This window comes from Xenopus laevis, chromosome 9_10L, assembly GCF_017654675.1.
Source record: "Xenopus laevis strain J_2021 chromosome 9_10L, Xenopus_laevis_v10.1, whole genome shotgun sequence".
Lineage (NCBI taxonomy): Eukaryota > Metazoa > Chordata > Amphibia > Anura > Pipidae > Xenopus > Xenopus laevis.
In genome coordinates, this window is record NC_054387.1 from 45,956,194 (window position 1) to 45,979,187 (window position 22,994).

The window sequence follows — 22,994 nt, forward strand, 5'->3', positions numbered from 1 at the left end:
TCTTGTTGTTTTTACTGGCCAGCGGCCAGCTTTACACAATGGTGCATTGGAGCTAATTTTGGATAGGTTTTAAAGGGGTGGTTCACCCCTTTATTATTATCTATTTTTTACAGTTTCTTTAAATTATTTGCCCAGCTTTTAAATGGGGGTCAGCGACCCTCCATCTAAAAAAACAAATGCTCTGTAAGGCTACAAATATATTGTTATTGCTATTTTTTATTACTCTTCTTTCTATTCAGGCCTCTCCTATTCATATTTAAAGGACCAGTAACATCAAAAAAATCAAGACAAATGAAACTTTAAAATCGCAAAGTCTTAATTAAGAAATAACTTACAGAACTCTGCTTACGGTCCTCTTCAGAAAAGGTGATCCATCGTGCGGCGCTCGATTTCTCCTCCCTGTCTTCATTATAGGAGATAGCCAGGGAGGAGAATTCAAGCGCCGCACAATGGATTGTCGCTTTTTCTGAAGAGGAGCGGAAGCAGAGTTTCGGGAATTTATTTCTTAATAAAGGCTTTGCGATCTTAAAGTTTAATTTGTCTTGGTGGTTTTTTTTTCAATGTATACGAACAAATGTTTTAAGTCTCTTATGCAAATCATTGCTAGGGAGATTCAGGCCCTAGCAACCAGATTGCTGAAATTGCACGCTGTAGAGCTGCTTAATATTAAGCTAAAGAAGTAAAAAAAACACAAATAATAAAAAATCAAAACCAATTACAAATTGGCTCGGAATATCACTCTCTACTTCCTACTAAAAGTTAACTCAAAATGAACCACTCCTTTTCAGTTGTGGGGTTAAATTTAAAATATGCTAATTGTGGGGAGCCTGAGACTGGGCTATTGGTGAAGGGGCCACAAGTGGGAGACTTGTTTTGAAGACCTACTAATGTAGGGTGCAGCGCCCATTAATGTTTAGCTAGGCCAGTGAATGTAGGTGTGCTAAGGGCATCTAAATAAATGGCTGACCCTCCTTTCAACTAGAAGAGGTTTTTCTCGTCAAAAACGACGAAAAAAAATGTTTATTGAAAAAAACCTAAGCCTCTTGCTAAAAATAAGGGACAACAAAGTCACAGATGGCGACTATGTTTGCCTTCAAATTATATTCAAGAGGCGGCTCACATCGCACTACCGTCATTTCTCGCAAGAAAAAGCCTCAGCTCTGTTTTTAAGAGCTGTGTGCGTCCTGTTGCTACGCGGAAGTACGCCGCCGCGCTGCCTCCTGGGATCTGTAGTCTTTCGCTGATGAAAGGCGCAGTACGAGGAACTTGCGTGAGCGTAAAATGGCTTGTATACGGTTGCCTTGGAAACCGCTCTGTAAGACGAAGCATGGCGAATAGAACTGGCAGAAGGGATACCCGGACTCGGACACCTACTGGTAGAAACTCTCCTGGGTTTTAGTTGTTTTACGTCAGGCTGTACAGGATACACTAAAAAGGGTGATACCATTTTAGTAAGACTGGGGGGTGACCGGCAGCAATAACGAGGTACAATGAGGCTGAAATGATAAAAACAAGGGGTGCAGTGACAGGCTGGAATTGTAAGAGGGGATACAGTGAGTGAGGCTGAAATAAGGAGTCCAGACTCCAGTGGGGCTAAAGTAATGAGAGGTACTACAGAGGCTGGAATGATAAGGAGAATACAGTGACAGGGTACAGTGAGGCTGAAATACTGAGGGGTACAGTGACAGGCTGCAATTATAAGGAGGTTACAGTAACAAGATGAAAGAATATGGGATTACAGTGACAGGGTGAAATAATAATTGTGGGCGGATGGGGGGAGCCCAAGCTTATTATGCCACGTTTCCCTGGGGAACCAGATACATCAGCGCTGCCACCCCAAATTGGTTTAATGCAGAATAGGAACCTTGTTTCATCTAATACTACATAGCAGTGTTGGACTGGGACACCAGGGGCACACCCAAAAACCTTTGACCAGGGGCCCACCAATTAATCTTAACACCAGGGGCCCACACTTAGTCTCTTTTCTTTACATGCTATACTCTATTTTTCCATCTATTTAGGGACAGATTTATCAAAGGTCGAGGTGAATTTTCAAATGAAAAAGGGAGTAGTCCAAATTCGTTTTGAAAAAATGCGAATATCGAAATTTATCCTGACTGTCACTTTAAAAGTTCGACTTCGACCATTCGCCATCTTAAACCTGCCGAATTGCTGTTTTAGCCTATGGGGGATCTCCTAGAACCTATTTGAAGTCAATTGGTGGACTTTGAAAAAAATCAAAGGTTTTTTTGGGGGAAAACGTTGAGTCGAATTAGCTATTCCTTTGATTCGTACGATTGGAATTCAACCGAATACCGACCTATTCGATCGAAAACGGACCTACTCGGCAGAAAAAAAACCTTCAACTTAATTTCAGTTGGTCTTTTTGAATTTCTAAGTTTTTTCAATTCAGAATTCGACCCTTGATAAATATGCCCCTTAGTTCTTATAGAAATAGGGAATGGCCATGAAATAAGCATGAGGGCCCGCTGACACCTGGACCCACCAGGAGTTATCCTGGTGGGCCAGTCTGACACTGCCGTCTAGGATTTCTTTTCATGGAGACCTAAAGTCAGGTTCATGAGTTGCCAGTTATCCTACTAGTGTGTTTTGGACTGGGATAGAGAATCACAGCACCCATGGGAACCCATGCAGACATGGGCAAAATATACCAACTCTGTTTTTAAGTTGGAGCTGAACTGATTCACATTAATTGTAGGCTAATGCCATGTTAAAAAGAAACATTCAATATTATGGCTATAAATGGGGCAAAAGAACACATGCCGCCAATCTGAACGAATAGTAATATGTGATTTAAAGAATAAACATATATACATTATAAGGAAAAAATAGATACTGCTCATAGTATTTCCTTTACTGTTCTCCCACTCACTGGAATCAGAAGAGATACTTTAAAGACAAAAAGCCCTGTGTAATGAGGCCCTTCCCATGATGGACTCCACTCAAGATAAAAAGATTATAAGGGTGGGTTTAACTATGAGGTAGAATGTGGCTAAATGGTTTCTTCTCCAAAAAATGGCAAAAAGATGGGATCAAGAGTAAATTGCACTGTTTAGTACATGAACCCTATCTGTGGTACGCCTGAGGAACACACACTTGCAGTAAACCTATAAAGACTTTCATTGAGCAACCATTTGTCAGAATAATGATCCCTTTGTCTTGCAGAGAGAAAGAAATCAAAAGTCTTAGAACAGCCCACCCCACCTGTAGCAGAGGAACCTGAGCCAGACCCCAGCAATGTGTTGAAGGGAGATGAGATTCAAGCACTAGCAATCAGATTGGAAGATCTTGAAAAGGTAAAAAATGGCCTGTCTTGTGCCCCAGCACAGATTTCAGCACATAAACTGACTGACCACCTTTAAATTGCCGCTTTGCTGGCTTTTATTTTCAAAACAACAAAAGAAATCTTCAGCCCACTGGCTTCACATGGGGGGAAATAACATAACCAGTCCCACTTTACACCCTCACTGGTGTTCTCTTTACTTATGTTTGAGTTTTAGCCCTCACTTGCTTTCAGCGGACCACAATTCCCAGAATCCTCTCTGGGCACACTTGAGACACTTGTCTCCTTTGAGCGGTTTCTTTGGTCCTCTCCCAGACCTTTGGAGCCCTCTCCAACTCAGGGGAATAACACACTTGTTCCCTGGTGCTCACCAACACTCCTTCTGTGGCCCCTCACCCTCCTCCACTCCAGGAGATCTCTAGGGGAAACATCAGCAGCAGGCCTGTGGTGTTGCTCCAAACCTCCTTTTAACTATTCTTAATTAGCTAGCTACATTAGTTTCGGCAGCTGCAAAAGCAAAACCTTATATAGCACAAGGGATGGAAGCCCACCCTGCTCACTTCCATTCACTCCAGGGACCCATTATCCAGCTTTTCCCAAGCTGGTGCAGAATTTAAGGGGCAGTAATGTAAAAAAATGAAAGTGTTTTAAAGTAATAAAAATATAAAGCAGCGTGGCCCTGCACTGGTAAAACTGCTGTGTTTGCTTCAGAAACACTACTATTGTTTATATAAATAAGCTGCTGTGTAGCAATGGGGGCAGCCATTCAAAGGAGAAAAGGTTCTGGTTACACAGCAGATAGCAGATAAGCTCTGTAGAACATAATGGTGTTATTATCTGTTATCCACTATTTAACCTGTGCCATATAGCCTTTTTTAAAATTCCACCATTGCTACACAGCAGCTTGTTTATATGAACTATAGTAGTGTTTCTGAAGCAAACACATAAGTTTTACCAGTGCAGGGCAACAGTACATCATATTTTCATTACTTTAAAACACTTCCATGTTTTGGCGTTACTGTTCCTTTAAGCAGCACTACATACTGCAGCAACACACTTTTCCCTGGAGTTCTGATTTCACCAGCTTTAATGCTCGTGAAATACACACAATATAGTGCCCTTTAGGCAGCCATATCTTACAATATCCTCCTTATACAACTGTATCACATTCTGAGCATTCTGTTTTTTGAAGTTTAGTGATGCTTCAACCCAAAGGGCTTCTATGCTTCAGCAAAGGACCAGTGAATAACATACAGAATATGAAATAGATAATATTTATGATAAGGCTGTAGCACGCTACTGTGCAGCAGTCGCCAATACATGAACATCATAGTTGTCCTTTTTTGTGGGATGCCAGAGAAGGCATTGTGTACCCCTTTGGCAAATGAAGGCCTTGTATACACAGTGTGACTGTTAATTGGCATACAGTACCATTTCTCAAAAGAGCAAACAGATTTTTTTATATTCGACTTTGAAATTTGACATGGGGCTAGACATATTGTCAATTTCCCAGCTGCCCCAAGTCATGTGACTTGTGCTCTGATAAACTTCAATCACTCTTTACTGCTGTACTGCAAGTTGGAGTGATATCACCCCCTCCCCTCCCCCCCCCCCCCCCCCAGCAGCCAAACAAAAGAACAATGGGAAGGTAACCAGATAACAGCTCCCTAACACAAGATAACAGCTGCCTGGTAGATCTAAGAACAGCACTTAATAGTAAAAACCCATGTCCCACTGAGACACATTCAGTTACTGCCAGAAAGCATTTCTCTCCTAAAGTGCAGGCACAAGTCACATGACCAGGGGCAGCTGGGAAATTGACAAAATGTCTAGCCCCATGTCAGATTTCAAAATTGAATATAAAAAAATCTGTTTGCTCTTTTGAGAAATGGATTTCAGTGCAGAATTCTGCTGGAGCAGCACTGTTAACTGATTCAGTTTGAAAAATGTTTTTTTCCCATGACAGTATCATGAACAATGATGTCTCTTCTGTTTTTGGTCTGCAACCTTGTGCATACACCCTGCACTGCCCTTCAGTCTTGCTTGTTTTTAGTTGCATGAACAGGTGAATGCTGCACTTGTCACAGTACCTTAAGGTCATATCCAAATTCCCCTGTTGTGTGCCTTTGTCAGCTTTCTTTACAGTTAACCATACATGGGAGTCGTCCACCATATGAGATCATTCCCCAAATTGGCCATCCGGGTGATTCAAATCCTTCTGATCCAATTATAAGACCCCAATGTCAATGATCAGATCACATAGAAGCCCCAAGCAGACTCATTAGGAGAGAACCGCACATATGACCTGATTCTGGTGCATTGCCCTTTTCTGGCTGGATTTTCCAACCTTCTTGAATTAAAATAAGATATTATTCAGGGAGGCCATCATTTTGGCCCATATTCCAGCATATAAACTGTCAAATTTGTTTGGAGTGGACAAGTCAGCAGTCATGTTTCTGGATTCTGGAGTTGCATTCCATAAGAATGGTTTCTCATTCTAGATTAGATTAAAATTATGTTTTTGAATTCTTGGAGCAGACCAGCATTCACCAACCAACCTCTCCATTTGGACTACCCTGTTATGTTTAATGCCTTGAGGCGTTAAGCCATTGTAAAAGATTTTCAGAAACTTCCAGTGCAGTCTATGGGAAGCATCTAGTAATTGTGACTGTCTCACTAAAATGTGTACAGTCACATCTGGCATAGATAGTCATGACAAAAATGTTAGCAACTATTCTCTGAATGTGATATGCACCTCCTCCTTTTAAGTACACTTTATAAACAACCTGTAGCCCCATTTTTGGGTCTTGACCAATCAGATAACTCCATCCTTAGGTTATTTATCCCATGAAAAGCAATATGTGAAAGAATTGGATATATTAATACTAATCTTATTGTAGGGTAATGCTCTATATTGGCCCAGTCCTTGCGCTGAGCAGGAAGGATAAATCCTTGTTTTTCAGGAGTTTTGATCTCCAGCTCTTGTTGAATTATAAATTCCAGTGGACAGACATTGCATAACAGCTGCTTGGGGCTCTTTGCTTTCATATTGCATATATTTCTAAAACAAATATCTTTTATATTTGCTAGATTCACCCGCCTCGGCTTTCCAAAGAAGAGCAAAATGTTACCGGGACTAACCATGTTTTGGTTAGGAAACACAATACAGATGGAAGGAAGAGATGTCTACTTGTGGCTCGCCCAGCACCTCCTGAGTTGGAGACACGTGATCTGGTCTATTTTGGTATTTCAGCATCTCTCTGCTCTATTAATGCGTGCAAATTGCACGATACTTTAAAAAAAATCCATAAACTTTGTAGTCCATTATTGTAGTCCAAATTTCGATTCAGACTGGACACATCAGTGAGCATCATTTAAGGGAAAACATGCTCTATGTAACTTGTATCCCATGCATTAATGGCTAGAAATATAAACTTTTACTGCTGCAGTGAAAGCCCCTTTTCCATTGTGTTGTTATCATAATGATTTCATAGTGCTGCGATGTCCCTTGTAAGCACCCAAAAATCTGTTCCTCTCATCCAGTAAGAACAGTTGGTGCTCATTATTTGGATCACTTATTCTGGGCTACAAAACCTTGACCCTTTAAATGCAGGTAATCCTTTGTTTTTCTTCTCTTCCCACCTTAAAGGAAAACTATACCCCCCAAACAATGTAGGTCTCTATTAAAAGATACTGAGTAAAACAGCTCATGTGTAAAACCCTGCTTCATGTAAATGAACCATTATCATAATAATATACTTTTTTAGTAGTATGTGCCATTGGGTAATCATAAATAGAAAATTGCCATTTTAAAAAATAAGGGCCGCCCCCTGAGATCGTAAGATTCACTGTGTACACATACAAACCACATGTAAGGTCACATGAGCCAATGAACAGACAGAGTTCTGTCTTTTGCTTCAACACTTCTTCCTGTTACAGTTAGTGTTGTAGTATTTCTGGTCAGGTGATCTCTGAGGCAGCACAGATACAGTCACGAAATGGTGGTTCAAGGCAAGAGATGTAAAAGGGCAATATTTATGTAAATATATATTCCAGTTTGGTAAGATTCTTTAATATGTCATTCAATTTGATATAAACTATCTTTTGCTTAAGTATTCATTTTGGGGGTATAGTTTTCCTTTAAGGAATGAAATATTTCTTGGGGATATCCCCGAATTTTACATTTAGTAACAGTCAATTTAAAATTGATAGTTTTTTAATCTTGTTTCAGGAAATGAATTCAGTTTGTTTGGATCCCAGAAGCAAATTCAGCCACACAGCATCCTGGGAACACTGCAAGACTTGAAAAGAGTTGCTTCAGCACATGGAAATACACAGGTATCCCCCAATCCTCAAAGGCCTTCCTGCATTGAATTTACTATCAGTTTAAAGAATTCTTGCTGTTTGTTCTGTAGGAGCTAATACTGCATATATCTAATTGTAATGTTATAGTACATCAGATATGTACTTTTGTGTACATTAACACCTTAAAATCCCCAAACATTCACAGTAAGTCATAGAGTCTGCTTCCTCTCTAGTTTCACTTTTGATTTCAAGTTTAATTTCCTGTTGTTTTTCTGCATTGAGTTTTATTTCTGACTGTTCAATAAGAGCAAGAATTTAGTTAGCTAGTTAGAACATATATGTATGATATCAGTAAAGATTAATGTAAGAGAAAGCAATTGAAAGACTAGAAGACAACATACACAGCTATAAAAGACTGATATGACATCTTCAAAGTTCTATAGAACTAGCTTGTTGTGTAGCAAGTTATTTTGTAGCTGAAATATGTTTGATTTAATGCTATTACATTGGTAGCTGGCTATTGTAATACACTAACACAGTCAACATCCAGCCATGCATGATTGATTTCAAGTGGTTCTAGCCTTAAAAGCTAACGCAGAGTTTGGCATTTACCCAGGTAGCCCAACTTATTCCAGAGCCTGACACTGTCCAAATCGGCCTCAGAAAATATAAGAGATTTCAACAAAACAATCAAGATGATTCTGGACTCCCTATAAAACAAGACAGCTCTCTGATCAACTGGCAGCATCACATGAGCTTGAGAAAGAAGCAGGTGGAGACACTGTCCCGTGAGTTGAATGTGTGAATGATGCTGTGTGTTTCCTTTACCTTATAAATCACTGTCCGTGTGTAATACCCACAACTACTTATTTGGTATGAACAAGTTGCTTTATGTTGGCTAAGGCACTTGGCTATTAGAACCTTGAAAAAGGGCACTGCCCGAAACATGTAGTGCGCAAACACTGCTAATAAATATTTTGCAGTTTAAAACTACTGTTTGGAGCTGTGATTGATTCACCTTTATGCTTTATTAGAATCTTGACAAGTACTTAAAGAGCAAGTCAACCCCAAAATTAAAAGTTTTCTAATAAATGAAAATATAATTCTGAGCAACTCTCCAATATACAATTATTAAACATTTTCAGTGCTTATTTGTTAAAACAATTGCAGTTGAAAGCAGCATTTGCTTAACCCATAGTTGTTACTTTTTAAACAATGTTGCAAAAGCCTTATTTCCCCAGTCTGTTAATCAGATGCGTTGTCATACATTGTATCAACAGTCTCAGCCACCAGGGCACAGTATAGAATGGGACAGACAAATTGTGCATTTGATAGCAATATATATACAAATAACTAAAAAAACCATAGAAAAACATTAATGCGTGTATATTGCTAGTTGCTTAGAAATATGTTTTCTTTGATTAGGCAAAAATATTTTTTGGGGTTGACATTCCCTTTAAAGGGGTGGTTCACCTTTAAGTTATATTTCAGTTTAGTTATAGAATGTTCCATTCCAAGAAACCTTTCAATTGGTATTCATTATTTATTATTTGAATAGTTTTTAAATGATTTGCCTTCTTCCTCTGACTCTTTCCAGTTTTCGAATGGGGGTCACTGACTCCATCTAAAAAAACAAATGCTCTGTAAGGCTACAAATGTATTGTTATTACTACTTTTTATTACTCATCTTTCTATTCAGGCTCTCTCCTATTCATATTCCAGTCTCTTAATCAAATCAATGCAGATTACTAAAATTGAAAACTGGAGAGCTGCTTAATAAAAAGCTCAATAAATAACTCAAAACCACAAATAAAAAATGAAAACCTATTGCAAATTGTCTCAGAAGATCACTCTCTACATCATAATAAAAGTGAATAACCCCTTTAACACATAGGAGCAGATTTATCAAGGGTCGAATTTCAAAGTTAAAAGTACTTCGAAATTCGACCATCTAATTGAAATACTTCGGCTTTGAATATCGAATCAAACGATTCGAAGGATTTCAGCGATCGATCGAACGATTTTACTTCGACTTCCAAAAACGTAGAAAAATGCTCTAGAAGGTCCCCATAGGCTAACATAGCACTTCGGCAGATTTAATTTGGCGAAGTATTGAATTCGACGTTTTTTAAAGAGACAGTACTTCGATTATTGAATGGTTGAATATTCGAACAATTTTACTTCGAGTCGAAGTCGTAGTATCCTATTCGATGGTCGAAGTATCCAAAAAATTACTTCAAGTTTTGAATTTTTTTACTTAGAATTTACTTCGTTCTCTATATTCCAGTTTTTTTTCCTGCTATCTTTCAGTGTTCTCTGTGTTTTCCATAATGTCCCCCATTCTAATCCTGTTCCTCTAATTAACTCAGGTCGGCTAGGTAAGCCTGCTGATAGGCTTGTGATGAACCTTGGGGAGGGTTTCCGAAATGTCCAAGAGGAGAAACAATTGATTGACATGAGCATTTCAGCAGCTGAACATGGAAAGGTAAGACTGCGGGGAATCTCTATTCTGGTTTGAGGGAAAGTTGAGATTAAGGTGCTTATATAAATATCTCCCTACAGGGCAGTAAGCTTGGGAGTGAATTCTGGAAGTTGCCTCAGCGCATTGGAGATGAGCTAAGTGGCTTGACATTGACCCTTCCCAGAAGTGATCGTGGTTACCCAGTACCATTAACTCGTATCGGAAAACCTCATCGTATCAAGGAAGAAACAGGTATGTCACCTCAGTAAAAAAAAGTTATTTTCCTTCAAATATTAATGGTGCTTAGAAACAAACATCGAGAGTGTAAGAGCTTTTATCTTATTTTGGAATATTTTCCAGGCGCCTTGCTTCGCTCACCATATGACCAAAGTTGGGATAAGAGTCTTTACCTTGAGCAGCGCCGACATGAGTTGAGAGCTGTCATGGAGGAACTGAACTTTCCCAAGCCGGTGAGAGACATTCCATAATTCACTTGGTATAGAACTAGCCATCTGCAAATACTGTTACTGACTGGCCATAGACACAGTAGCAAAGAAAAACATGGCAAATCTGTAAGGTTGTGGACAAACAGGAACATAAAACCGCAGAAACTGTGCTGCAAGGTTTTTTTATTCACAACATGTTTCGAGCTAGTGGCTCTTTCGTCAAAGAAAAACATGGGATCCCTCTTCCTTCACACAAAAATAAAAGCATTACGACAGTAATCATGATGCCTCTGACCCCACTTGCAATACCATTCTTTCCACCTCCAGCATAATGTGGGTGTAACACTTGTAAAGCTTCTCCAACACATTGCCACTGATTTACTTCACCCCAACACATTGACAGTGACTCTCAGCACAGCTCATTGTAAGGTTCACCTTGCACTTCCCACCTCAACATCTTTGACTTTTTGACCTCCAGTGATAACTTGTAGTCAGATATACTTACTTTAATCAGAGTTGTCCTTTACTTTTGCAGGACATCGATGGGTTGGAAGTGATTGGGCATGGGCAGCCTTTCACCTCATTATCTGCAGAACAGTTCCCTTTAAGTGAAGAACCAGAGGAAGCTGCCTCAGAAGAGAAAGAAAACATGTGAGTGCTCCAATGTTGGTCCTTATTGTATATGTATCTGATATTCAAATGGATTTTTTGCTGAGTTGGCTATTCTTTTTTAGGGACCCCCTGAAAAACTTCCCTGATGTGGTGCCGGAATTTGTTTTGGGCCCCTCACTAATCTTCTGTGGGCAGCTGGCACAATGGGTGGAGGATGATGTATCGCACAGGGTAGTTTGACCTTTCTGTTTTCTGTCTCAACCACAGCAATCTGTGACTAAATTTCTTCCTCTTCGCCTTGTTTAGTACTGTTTGTTTTATAAATTTTTTCTGGGACATGTGCTTTCCTTACAGCCCCTTTCCAATGATTTCAACTTTTTTTGTAGGACAAAGTTGGCATTTCTACACGTATCACCTTTGAAGCACTGGCAGGAGAAAAAGCCTCCTCGGTCCTGGAGGTAGTAAACAATGGAAGTGCTGCAATATGGTATGAATGGAGGCGTCTGCCTCCAGCCGCCCGTCTTCAAAGGAGTCACAAAGAGCCCAGAGTGCAACGTTTCTACTTCAATACCAGCTCTGGTGAGTATATGATAGGAGGAGAGTTGGTTTTGTGTGTGAGAATGATAGTGAAGTAAAGTAAACTGTGTAGAGGGTGTTTTTAAAGACTGTCTGACACAGGCCTTTCCCTCTTGTATACCCACATGTGCAACTTCTGTGCACTAAATTCATGTTCTTTTGCATGCTTTGTAACACCATACACAGAGGGATTTTGCAGCCATTGCACCTGTTAAATCGAATGAGGTGCAAAATATATGAAGTAATTTACAATCAGGTCTGGACTGAGAACCAAGAGGCCCTGACATTTCAGGTACAGTCAGCCCACACAGGGCCCAAACAGCCCCCACCAGCCCACTAAATACTGACTTTCTATGGCACCTTATAGCAGCCCTTCTGGCATTTGCCAGAACCCACAGATTGCCAGTCTGGGCCTGTTTACAATGCTCCGTGCATTACACATGCACACTGTGCAAAGTGCCCACTGTGCAAAGTGCAGGCAGTACTGCATGTATTAGGCAACACTTGATTTAAAAGAGGTGGGCCTATGTGCCTCCTTTGGCCTCTATCCATGCTTTGAACCTCTTTCAGGTGCAAGTTTCTTAGCAGAGCACAGCAGACAGGGGCACACAAGTGCTTCTGGAATGAACGCTAAGGGGCACGCTCTGACACTCTTTAGTGCACTTGCACGCCTGGTTGTCATAAATGACCCCTGTAGTGCCTGGGGCAATGTACAGTGAGCAGTTGGTGCATATTGCACCCACATGCTGATTTTGGGAAACTGCAAACAAATGGAGCATTGTGGAATCAAAAATGGATAGTTGCCCCAATCATTTTGCAATTGGCACTTTGTCCATGTTAGTCAGTAAAGCTTAATATCACATTTGCTCAATGTTTGCTTCACCACAGGTGTGATCCTGCCTGGAGAGACTCAGCTTTTCCCCTTCCACTTCAAATCTCCGACTGCTGGGATCTTTGGAGAGAACTGGGAATTCTGCACCCATCCTGTCTTATTAGCTGGGGCCCTGCTGCAAGTATCTCTCTGGGGCATTGCTCTTTATGAAGATAAGACAGCGCCACACAGAGAAGCTTTGCAGGTTTGTAAAACACTAGGTAGCCACCCTTGAGTGCCCAAGCTCCATTGCCTGGCTCTGTGTTTATGCAACTCTTACTGTCTGACCACTGGGAAAGATATTTTGCCAAATCTTTTATCTTTTTCAACTCAGAGGGAACTGGAGGCCCGGGAAGCTCTGGTAGTAGCACAGCAAATTGTTGAGGAGTTGCTGGAAGGAGTTCGGAGCCCAGAGCGCCCACAATCTCCTATCAGAAGTGTGACTGAGGAGGAAGCTTTCATCACAGTAAATCCAAAGGTATCTGCTGTGTTTTCTGTGCCATGTGGATTGTGTCACAAATTGTGTCATACATAACAAGAATCCATTACTTTAGGTGTAGCCAGAAGCTATCTTGCTATTCCTCATATGTATAATCATCTTTTAATGTAACCAAAAGACATTTTGTTTTCCCTTATCTGAATGTTCACCAATTGCCATTTGTGTAACCAATAATTTGTGTAAGCCGTGATGTTTTCCTGTATTTGCCACAGTTGCATTATAAACATCAAACAGTGCAAGAGCTTAAACACTTATGGGACCTCCAAACCTCTACATCTGCCCCTGAGGAGAGCAGATCTCTCTCTAGTTCCCTGATTGATTCTCTTCAACTGATTGATGGTGCTGAGGAGACTCATGTGCCCCAAGCAAACACTGACGAAAACAGCCACCCCTGGAACTTGTCAGTAAAGGATCTGAAACAGGTAAATGAACTTAACATCGCACATGCTAACTCAGAAGCACACACGCTGGAACTCCGCAACCAAATCAAATGTCTGATTATTTGCTATGAAATACTGTACTTGTGCACTCTTACATCTGTTTTAGTAGTTCATTTAACAAAGCCAGTCTATGGTGCTACTGCCACTGTCCAAATACAACTACCCAATATTAACAAGCCACCAGTTATGGTAACTAATTCTCTAAAGTTGTGGTCCTGCTACTTCTCCCCCAGGCAGCTGGTTGCATAGAAGAGGACGGAGAGAGAGAAATGTTTTTGTCTCAGATAAATAAGAACATTGCTGAGCTCACTGTGCCACCACAAGAGGCAGCAGTGGACCTTTTGCACCAGGCAAGGTAAGTGTCTCATATTTGGGAAATTGTATTGCTAGCCTTAGTGCATATATTGGAACTTCAAACCCTAGGATAAACATGGGGCTATATGCTTTCATGCACCTGTCTGTCTGTTTGTTGCTTTACTTTCTGCCTGTGGACAGAACCATCAAACAGCAGCTGACAGAGATTCATCTTGCTGAACTGTCTTTTATATGAGTTGGCCCTAGGAAATTCTGAGCCTTTTAATGAAGAAATGTGCTGCATTTCCAATGACCCTTACAAAATGGCAGCTGCATTTTCCACAGACACACACAAATAAATCTGCAGGCCTTATTTATGAACACAAGCATGCAAACTAACTTTTTTACCCACAACCACTTTTCCTTACAATTGTTACATAATTGGAGGCAGCTGTATAATTGTGTACCCCACAAGTTTACCAGTGCACAGAGCAGCAAGAATGTTAGCTTGTAGTTCATTAAGTACAGGTATGTATGTGCAACAGACAAAAACAAGCAAGTTTTAATTCAAGCCTCCCTTGTGTTTGTGCACCCTGAACAAGTACCTTTATGAATTGCTTATAAATGTGTGCAATTAAGCATTTCATTCTGTGCTTTGCACTTGTGTTCATACATCTTGTAGAGCGTCTAGAACTGTAAATAAAACACTAAAAGTTTTTGTAACAGATCCATATTGATTTTAAAGCCACAATAATTGATCAGCTTCTGTGCCTTTGCAAATATGCTGCAAATAAAATTGCAACCCCCTCTATTGAATTAGATAGCATACCCACTAAGACTAGTGAAAATTGTCATGTAGAGTTAGGGCATCTACACATGCCAAACAGATATTTAGCCTATGGGAATTTTTCAAATGGATAATACAGTGGCAGCTCATGATGGGTGACTTGATGATTTCTATTTGCCATTATAATCAAGGAAAGCAATGTAATGGAGAAGGAGATCTGCAGCAAATTTAGCCCAGCTGTATTTTGCAGGAAACCTTGTTCAGCAAGTTTCACCACTCCTTTAAAATTCTGCATACCTATGGAATGAGTGTTTTTTTTTTCTTGTTTGCTTTAAAGATTTAATTAAAGTGTCCTTGATCTAGACAGTTGTAATAACTGCATGCTTTGCAAACCCTAGTGCATAGCAGTGCAAAAATAAGAGGCAGCTTAGTGATGTTCCAGACTACCTTTTATTATCACATTTGATGTGGAGGTACTCTATATTCATAATCCAGTGATAACTGAGCCATGAACACAAATACAGAATAATCATTGGTCCTGCCGAAACGTCAGTTTTTGTGCCCACATTAAACTTGTTTGATTACTCGTAAGACCTGTAAGTGCTCCTTCTTGAGGACTTTTAAAGGATTGCACCCAGGCAGTCAGTTACATCTTTTTTTGCGAGTGCCGGCATTTCAATAGTATATACTGTATATAGAGAGAGAGAGAGTTTATGTAGCTTGCATTTCCAAAGGACAGCCACTAGGTGGAGGGATGTTACAAAGAATATGTTCTCACCAACAACAATACAAGTGTGGTGTATCTGTAAAAAATAACCTTTAGTTTTAGGATCTTTTTTTTACATCTTAATAACATTTTCTGGAAGATAACGTGTACATTTCCCTTATTAGTTTGCAGTTGTGGCGTGGGGCGATCGATGAGATGGTGGAGCGATCTTTTCAGCTGAGAAGTTTACTAGGAATGCCTAATAAGGATGTCTTTGTTGAATCTTTACCACTGGAACAAGGTAAAATTTGCAAAGTTAATTTCAAAGATTTTATGTGTGCATAACATTTTTTTATGCACAGATTTTAATCTGTGCATAAAGTAACAGATTATTATAAAGCAGGTTTGTCCAGATCCCTGAATGGCAACTGTAGCCCCAGATCTCAATGCACTGATTCCACAGCCAGTTACATAAATGCAAACTGATCCTAAAACCAGCAGGCAAGATAAAGCCCTATCAACATGTTTGCAGGTCTGGACCTAAAGACAACCAAAGCAGGAAAGGAAGAGAAGAAGGGAGGGAGTCCCAAGGAAGAGAAGAAGACATCACCAGTAAAGGATAAAGAGGACAAGAAAGGAGGGAAGACAGGGACAAAAGATAAGGAGGTAAGTGAAGAAACACTTGTACAACAATGAAAAGGAGCCAGTTCCATACTGTCAAGTTAAAGGACCAGTAACATCAAAAAAGAAATTGTTTTAAAGTAATATAAATATAATGCACTGTTGCCTTGCACTAGTAAAACTGCTGTGTTTGCTTCAGAAACACTACTATTGTTTATATAAATAAGCTGCTGTGTAGCAATGGGGGCAGCTATTTCAAAGAAGAAAAGGCTCAAGTTACACAGCAGATAGCAGATAAGCTCTGTAGAACATAATGCTATCTGTTATCCATTATTTATTCTGTGCCATATAGCCGTTTTTCCGCTATTGCTACTCAGCAGCTTGTTTATATAAACAATAGTAGTGTTTCTGAAGCAAACACATCAGTTTTACCAGTGCAAGGCAACACTACATGATATTTTCATTACTTTAAAACACTTTCAGTTTTTGGTGTTACTGTTCCTTTAACAACTCTGGCAAATGCCAAAGGGACCAGGGATTCAGCTCTCTGACTCTGTTGGTCAGCGACTTTAAGGGGGGGCACATGGGACATAACTGTTCAGTGAGTTTGCAATTGATCCTTAGCATGCAGCTCAGATTCAAAAGCAACAGTTATGACCCATGTGGTCCTCTCTCAGGTCAATGTTTGGTTACTGCCTGGTAACCTATCAGTGGAAACCAAGAGAGCTGCAAAGCAGGAAGTCGTGTTCTGTTATGTTAGACATCCAGTCACTCCTGCCATTTTTGGCTAACTAACTATATTGATTTTTTTTTATTTTGCAAAGCCTATCTATTTACCCAGTTTTTATTTATTTATTTATTTTTGATTGTTTTCAGCTTATTAATGGGGAAGTATAGTGAACATTTAAATGTAATATACTCTTCATCATACTGAAACATGAAGCTTTCTAAACATAACCAATTAAAAATTCTGAGTCGTTTATGAAACAATCAAGTCACTCCCCACCACCCCTCTCTCAACATCTGTCTCTCTTCATTCTGTCTTCATGCAGGAGCTGGGAGTCTGATTATGATTGATAGTTAGGTCTAATATATCCTTTGGGGGGGCTCCGAAAGGGAAATAGGGGAGAGCAACCAGACCATTTCAAAAACAGTCAAGAACCATTTTTTTATATTTAAAATTTTTATTTTCAATTATCAACATATGGCAAGAATAGGTACAGTAAAGTATAGTAAAACTCAAGAGTCTGCAGGTACTGGACAATTCCCAGGCTGCAGCAATATAAAGTCACATTGTTACATAAATTACATTCCTGAGTTTTGTAGTGGAGTTGCGTCAGTAGCAAGCAAATAAATTATATAAAAAAGAAAAGGAAAAGAAATGATCAAAAGTAAACCATTAAACTAAATAAACTATTGCCTTTAACACCTGTGAGTACTGTCCTCATTTCTGCACTTGCAGTTTCAGTATCCGGTCAAGAAAATTTAGGGTATCTGCTGGGTCAGGGTGGGAGAGCATTAAAGAACACTTAGGTTAATTAAATATTCTGGTATGCTAACCAATGGGACCAAAGATTTCTGTGTGCCATTTGTGTAGTTAGATAGTTTCTTAAGAATGAGGACATTGTCTAGGCTCCTTTTAACCTCAGGAAAGTTTAAGATGGGGGGGGGGACTTCCAGGCTGCAGCTATGACCTGTTTGGAGGCAGAGAAAATATGCATTATTCATTTCCTGGTGAATTTGTTAATTCCTGGGATCCGCTTGTTGATCAGTGCCTCCCCTGGATCCTTTTTTAGTGATAGTCCCGTCACATTTGTAATCAGTGTGTATATTCGTATCCAAAATTGGGCCGCCTTGGGGCATTCCCACCATGTGTGTAAGAACGAACTGTGGTGGCCACAGCTCCGAAAGCATAGGGGGGAGCATGTGGGGTACCATTTTGTCAATTTAGAGTGGACCATGTACCACTGGTGTAGTACTTTCTGGGAAGTTTCCTGGATAGATATGTTCACCGAGCAGTGTATATTGTCCTTAATAATATCAGACCATTGATCTGCCTCCATACAAATATGTAAGTCTTTTTCCCATAGTTGAACAAACCTTAAGTCCTTAATAGGGGTCAGGTGGATCAAGTGATCATATATTGCTGATATAGCCTTCTCCCGTGGGAGTATTTGCAAGCACATATTTTCAAACATAGTTGGGTTAGGAAATTTTTTGTCCCGACCATAGGGAAGATATATACCTTCTGATTTGCAAGTATCTATAATATTCACTCTGTGGGGCATTGTAAGAGTCTTGTAGCTGTTGCCATGATAGTAGTTTGTTGGTTTTGGCCAGAGCATGTATGGTGTGAAGGTTGTTTAGTTTCCACCACTTGAAAGATTCTTTCTTTGTACCCAGAGGGAACTCTGTGTTGAGGTTAAAATTGACGACCAGTTTATGAGGAGAAGACAATTTGTGCGAATGGGAGATTGACTTCCAAACTTTCAGGGAGTGTGATATTATAGGATTGTAATTGAGTTTTAGACCACAGCAAGTTGTGTAAGGATCCCACAGGGAGGGTATCTTGCTCTATGGTGGCCCATATCGGGTTGTCTGGGGATTCATGCCATTGCCAGTTTTTATTTTTATACTGAACATTTCCTTTAAGCCTTAGTCCAGACATCAGGAAAATATAGCTACAGTGCCAGAGAATGTCCATATTATCCAGATAAACAAACATTGTATCCGTAAAGGTAAACTTACGCATTGAATAGGGATGGTGCAATGAAACCCTGGGTGCCAAAAAAACAGTTTTGGGGCAATGGAAAAACGTACCTGATGTGCTGTGGCATGGTTGCAGTCTAAAGCTGGCCATAGATGCAAAGATCAGCCGATGTTCTGCCCCTGACAGCAATCTTACGAAAGTTATGTCCGACAAAAGCTAGTGACAGTCTCCCATTGGAAATCGTACGATCGGCAATACATGCAGAGATATTATCGGCAGCCGACAGAAATCTTTTAACGTGTCCGTTCGACCAAACGACCGATCTCCGCCGGACGAAAAATGACAGGACTCTCCACACACGGTCCAAAAATCGTACGAATCTTCGATTGTATCGTAGCGCCCAGCGCCGATCCGCGCCTTTATGCCTCCTGAGGCGGCCTTCCGTTGCCGACCCCTCCTCACGGCGCTCACATTTTCTGCACAGGGGGTCGGGGCGCTGCACGACGCTAGTGCAGAGAGCGCAATTGCGCTCTCTGCACTAGAAGAGCCGAATTTCCAGGTTGAAAACTGGAAATTCGGCTCTTAATTACCAGGAGCGGCATTTTTGCCGCCCCTGGTAACCAGGGGGGCGCTGCCGCCTGAGGCGAGTGTCTCAACTCGCCTCATTGGTGGAGCGCCCCTGGTAGCGTCTATGGCCAGCTTAAGAGTGTGACATGTATCACATTTCATAAGGATGCAGCCTACTTGCAGTGACCTTATTTTAGTCTACTTCCTTCATTGTAGTCATCCTTGCAGGGACCTGCTGATTGCTTTGCAGGGTTGCTTTCAAATGATGAACCCTCTTAGAGCCCATTCAGGGGCTATAGCTGCTGCAAACACCACTAAGATATGTTATTATTTACAGCATTTAGAATAATACATTCATATATGCATTGGGTATCTTCACATATCAAGTACAAAGCTTATTTTTCATTATGACTTAGAGAGAGTATATAGTTAGTGACATAATGGCAATAAACTGACATTGCTTCCTGTCAGTGCTGTCTAGTCAGTGTGTGACTTACAGTTTTAGCCTGACATATAGGTTTGAACTGACCCCTGGCTGAGTCCGAAAACGGCACAAATTATAAGAGACTGGAGCAAAGCCAACCACAGTGATATCATAGCATAGAGGTACTGGACACACCTACACAGAACAGTGTATTTGCATAGGCAGTGGGGGAACAACCTTAACAGTTATAATATCCCATTGGATATTTAAAAATCCCATTGGATGAGGACAGCATTGGTGTGTTAATGTGGTCCTCTCCCTCTGAGGTCTCCATAGGCCTGCTGTATAACCCTGACTAAATTATCAGATCAGTCCATTTTGTCCCCAAGCATGGGAGGCCAAAATGAGGTTAAGATCTGCTTGTTTGGCATCCTCAAAAAACCAAGCAAAACTTGTTGAGTATATAAATGACCTCACAAAGCCTGGCAACCATTTTGTGTGCATTGCAGGATCGTCCCGGCAGCAGGAAGGCAAAAGGGAAAGATGAGAAAAAATCACTGAAGCCTTTATTAGGCAGTGAGAGCAACGAGTTGATATCATCAGGAGAGAGTCTGGATCCTAGTCCTACTGGCTCCCAGCTCTGGCAAGTCGATCCAGTTTTGCAGAGGAAGTATGAAGATAATATGTACCTTGAGGTGCGTCCCAATCACTTACAAAAAATACATCATCTTCATAAATATCTTGATTGTTCCTATTCCTAGTCTGTACTACCCACATCTGGATCATTTCAGTTAAGTCTGTATTGACCAGCACTGGGGTCAGTTCCTTTGTATTTGTAAGGCAATCAGTAGGTTGATAACAAACGAGGGAAATCAGTAGGTTGAGTCCAGCGGTGGGTAATTAACCCTGGGCCCTTAGTCAGAAAATATCCGTAGTAAAACAATAAGCTGCATATATCATTGGTATACTGTATGTTTGATTATAATAATTTATTTTCTATGCCCATGCTAAGGGTTTCAGCCTGCTAGCTGCTGCTTTACAACAACTCCCAGAATCCTATCCCCAGCCAGATACATCTGGTGATTCACAGAAAGGACACCTTGAAATAAAATAGAAAAGCAAATCTACTGAACAACAGCTTTATTTTGGCCAGCCTGCATTGTACAGTGCTTCTATGTGTCTCTCAGGGGGACCTAAAATGTTCGGAAAGACGAGGCGTCTTGTATGTAGTTTGAAGTGCCACCCTAGTGTGCCATCAGTCCTAATGGGCAAGGCTTGGAAATGCCCTGTCTTTTACATGTTGTTATATGTATTATGAACCCCTGGTGCTGTTAGATTAGATTATGTGTGCCTAAAGGGACAACATGCCCATTCATTTTATAAATGAAATATTATTTTCTATTTTAAACGATGCACATGGTGCATCCAAACACCTAGTACTATGGACAAATCACACTGATCTGAGCAATGGGACTGCAGATTCAGATCTGGCTGGGTATATATTCCTCATGGCCAAGAAACCATTACTTCTTTTAACCAATTCCAATTGTTTCAGGTCTACGGAATCCTTGTGCGAGTGATAGAGGATATGGTAACTGTTGCGGAAGACTCGAAAGCTGGAGACTCTGCAGTGGACGAAGAGGACTTTCCAAAGAGTTTGTTGTTCAGAGGAAGAGCTGAACATGAAAGTGACACACAAACCACTCTGTAAATGACTTAAAGGGGTAGTTCATAATTAAATAAACTATGTATACTGTATGTCATAGAATACCCTATTATTAGCAATTATTTGCCTTCTGCCTCTTTCCATTTTTTTAAAGGAGGGGTCACTGACCCCAGCATCGAAAAACCTCTGCAAGGCTACAAATTGTTATTGTTACTTTTCTATTATTTATCTTTCTATTCAGGCCCTCTCCATATTCCAGTCTCTCATTTAAACTACTTCCTGGTTGCTAGGGTAAACCAAATAGCTGCTGAAACTTCAAACTACAGAGCTGCTGAACAAAAAGGTAAATCACTCAAAGTAAGAAATGAAAATCAATTGCAAAATGTCCCTGTCTACATCATACTAACAGTTCATTTAAATGTGATCTACCTCTTTAACGCCTATGCTAAAATGACTCTAGCAGTTTGCTGTTTCCTCTTGTTGCATCAGAGGTGGCATTACCCAATATAAACACCAGACTCATCGTCGTCACACCCAGCATTATGTGTAATATATTCCTTCGTGCTATAAGGAAACAGTGACAATGCCTTATACACCCAAAATGACTTTAGCGCCAGCATGGCAGTGTCTCAGCCGAGGATTACAGACTGCTACTCTCTGTAACCTTGTTGCTTTGATTTTTGTTTTTTCACGCCAGTTACAGAAATAAACCAGAATGAGCAGGCTGTAGGCAAGGATGGAACAGAGGGTGTGTTAACAATTCACCTTAAAACCATTTGATGTTAAACAGCCTTGCAACACAGCGCAGTGATCCCAAGGATACAGATGCAGGGCCATGTTTGTGCACCAGCTAGAGGATTCCGGTTAAGCATCCCAGCTTTTATTGTACCGATGATAAAATGTAAAAGCTGCTGTGGACTTTACCATGACAGGTCAATTGCCAGTGACAGCAAAATGATTAACCATATGGATCACACCAGAGCAGCGTACAAATCATCTTTTCGTGTAAGGCAAAATATCCACACAAAATTTTCGTTTCTGTTATGTTAATGCACGACAACCTCATTGGGTCTTCACCTAAATGAAGCAAAGTATTTATAATGGAAACATCAAGGTCTTCAGCATGTAAACAATCTTGATGGCAACCTCTGATTTCTATAAAGACCTCCAGGCCCTCCTCATCATTACGTGTCTGTTCTTGTCAGCCCTGACCTGTTCTTATCTGCACGTTTGCTGTTGCCTCAATAAAGTGTGTACTAACAAACAGAAATGGATGTGTTAGGATCTAGTATTAGGAAATGGGGATCTCTGACTGACGCACAGTTTGTTTATAGAGAGAACTAGACAGACCAGTCCACCCATTGCTATTTACTAATTAAACCTTCCACCCAGGAGGGCAGAAATTTATGTCACTTTCGACCACTAATTTTCAAAAGCCCGGCTTTAAAAGACACTGATACTCAACACACCTTTCTATGTATAAATATAAGAAAGAAAAGACCAGAAAAGGTTACTTTGTGTTCTTGCTCATGTCACAATTTCTGTAAACTCTCATACAACAGCATTGTTGGCTTGCTTTATGGCCAATAAAATCTGCCGGTTGTGCTTCTCAATACCAATCAGCAATGGGGCCCTACCTAACAGATATTGATTGGTCAATTTAAAAAATGCCTTTGGGTGAGGGCTACATAGATTTAGTCCGCAC

General features: G+C 40.4%; 1 protein-coding gene across 1 annotated transcript; it reads left to right on the forward strand.

The window, feature by feature from the left end:
• The first annotated feature begins 1,270 nt into the window (after positions 1 to 1,270).
• Positions 1,271 to 21,386, forward strand: mycbpap.L (MYCBP associated protein L homeolog). Its single transcript, NM_001096367.1, is given in 19 exon segments — positions 1,271 to 1,376; positions 3,187 to 3,317; positions 6,395 to 6,548; positions 7,536 to 7,642; positions 8,226 to 8,397; positions 9,979 to 10,094; positions 10,172 to 10,322; positions 10,431 to 10,540; positions 11,052 to 11,167; positions 11,251 to 11,359; positions 11,515 to 11,707; positions 12,593 to 12,780; positions 12,910 to 13,053; positions 13,287 to 13,496; positions 13,748 to 13,869; positions 15,487 to 15,602; positions 15,834 to 15,967; positions 20,133 to 20,318; positions 21,179 to 21,386. Coding segments are annotated over 19 exon segments (2,664 nt in total). The 5' UTR covers positions 1,271 to 1,327; the 3' UTR covers positions 21,335 to 21,386.
• Positions 21,387 to 22,994: the final 1,608 nt, after the last annotated feature.